Below are 2480 nucleotides of genomic sequence, written 5' to 3' on the forward strand. Positions count from 1 at the left end.
GAAAAAAGTGAGAACAATCTTGGGTGTTTTGTATAAGAAGGAAATATTTTTTTTAAAAGTAATTATTCAAATTAATTTTGAGAGATGAAACAAAAATAATAATTAATGGGATAAATAATAATTCTAGATTATTATTAATTTTTAGACCTTGAATTTTAATTAATTTTAGAAATACTGTTGTATTAGATTTTGTATTGAATTTTTTTACTTGAAAGAATATAAAAAAAAAGAGGTAAAAAGAATCGTGTTTGGAAACGGAACAATTATTTCTCGAGTAATTATTAAAATTTAATTCTTGAGAATAAAGTAAAATTAGTATAATGGAACCTTCATTATTCGAATATTCTAATATTCATTCTATTAACCGAATTGTATGCTATCTATATTCGCGTTTGCAAAATTTAATTTAATTTGAAATTGGATGAGTTTATACAGTGTACAATAATAATATTGAACATAAATATGTACTTAGTATTAACTATTGAAAGGGAAAAAAATACTTGGAAAATTAAAAAATAAAAAAAGTTACTATGAAATTAAAAAAAGTACCTACATAATTACCTTGGGAAATCCATAATCATTGGTATTAAAAAAAAATGTAAATTTATTTATGAAATGTACATTTCTTTGCGTATATATATTAAAAGATTTGTGCAATTTGACAGTTAAAAAAGTAGGAATTCCCTAATTTTTAGAATAGATACTTTTTTCTTATGCTGTCATCTTAATTTTGTTGTAAATAAGCGTATTGTTTTCCCCAAAATAATTCATCTAAGAAAAATCTATGTTCCATTATCTCTTTATTTGAAAATTTATCTCCTTATTAATTCGAATAATGAAGGTTCTATTATAATCGATAGACAAATAATTTTCAATTATTATTAATCTAATAACTTCGTTTCGTTTATTTTAAATCTTTAAATTCTTTTGTCAAATCTTGGTTTTTTTGTTTAACTTAAACAAATGAAAAACAATAAAAAAGTAAAAATAAATAAAAATATAGAAAAAGAAAAGAAATAAAAAAAATAAAAAACCAAAGAAAAATTCACTTAATAAAAAAAAATAATAATAATAATAAAAATAACCAAGCATTTCGATAAATTTGATCGAAACAAAAGAATTATTCCTCCCACAATTAATAAAAATCTCGAAATCTCGAAACTATAAAACAAAAATATTAATCAAATATCTGATTGTTAAGAATAAAATAAAACTAACGTTACATAATCGAATGTTTACATAATCTTCGCAATGAAGAACTAAAAAAAAAAAAAAAAAAAAAAAAAATAATAATACGGCAAAATTTGTTTCAAAATTTCTTGTCGTTAAACCGCGAAACATTTCACGCTTACAAAATCTCAACCGTACGAAACCATTACAAAGCGCCAGTGTTGAATAAACCACTGTGACGAGGGGCAGATGCAGTCGCGTTTACCAGAGGAAAGGCGGTGAAACACGAGCGCGAAAGTGATTGCTGGTTACCTGACGTGCGATTAATAGGATTGCGGATTCGATTAAACACGGACGAGCACCGAAAAACATTGAACGAGACTGAAGAAAAGCTGACATCTCGTTGTCATCGTCGTCGTTGTTGTCAGCGACGATGCACGCGGCCCAAAACGCATTCAAACACGCTTTTCAATTACCCTCGATTTTCCGTGATTGAGCAAAGATTATCGATTAGGGAAGGGAGACCAGTTGAGAAAGATGCGTACAGCGGCTCCACGCGGTGGCCGTGCGCACGATTCGAGAACACGGTTATCGATAGTCTCGATCGTCCTCGAGGGGATCGAATCGCGCGGATGCGCGCGCAGCGGCCATGGCGCGCGGCGAAACACCGAATCGAAGACGCGTTCGATCGGTCGGGGACACGACACGTCGAAAGACGAACAAGAAACGTATTTTCTTCTCTCTTTAACGGAGTTCTTCGGTCACAATCGGAACGAGAATCTCGTTCACCGGTTATTTCCAGGCTCGGCCCTTCGTCTCCTCTTGCGCAAGGTTGTCGCGTTGTCCACAAGGCAAGTCACAAAAGTTTCTTTCTAACCTCACGAGAGAAAACAGTTTCGCGAATCGACCAACCGAAGGAGAAGTTCACGATTCCAATTTTTTCCAGTGATGAAAGATCGTCAAGAACACTCTTTATTCTTCCACGTTGGAGATGGAAGGGAAGAACGTTGAAGTGAACGGCGGCGGCGCCCGAGCCAGGAGAGGATTCGTTCAACCGGGAGACGGCCTCGAGGTTCAACGAGGGTTAAGGTTGTTCAATCGCAGGTGTCCTGTGCCCATGGAGACCAGTCCTGATAGGTGGACGCCTGCAGGTGCGTTTGCTGTACCGCCAGTCCCGGATGTACGACTCCCATCTGATGATGGTGGTGATGGTGGTGGTGATGATGGTGGTACTGCTGATGACCCGGCGGAGGCGGCGAATAGGGATCCCCTCCGACGGCCACGTCCACGACGTCGACCTGAGACGGTAC

The 2480-nt window shown here is 35.5% G+C and overlaps 1 protein-coding gene across 1 annotated transcript in view; it reads right to left on the bottom strand.

The window, feature by feature from the left end:
- Positions 1–2254: 2254 nt before the first annotated feature.
- LOC102673756 (LIM domain transcription factor LMO4.1-like) overlaps positions 2255–2480 on the bottom strand; it is a 99585-nt gene continuing 99359 nt past the window's right edge. The window contains exon 5 of the mRNA XM_006608946.2: positions 2255–2468. Within this exon, the coding sequence (XP_006609009.2) occupies positions 2255–2468 (214 nt within the window). The remainder of the gene's footprint in view (positions 2469–2480) is intronic.

The sequence above is a fragment of the Apis dorsata genome, unplaced genomic scaffold (assembly GCF_000469605.1).
Source record: "Apis dorsata unplaced genomic scaffold, Apis dorsata 1.3 scaffold_50, whole genome shotgun sequence".
NCBI lineage: Eukaryota > Metazoa > Arthropoda > Insecta > Hymenoptera > Apidae > Apis > Apis dorsata.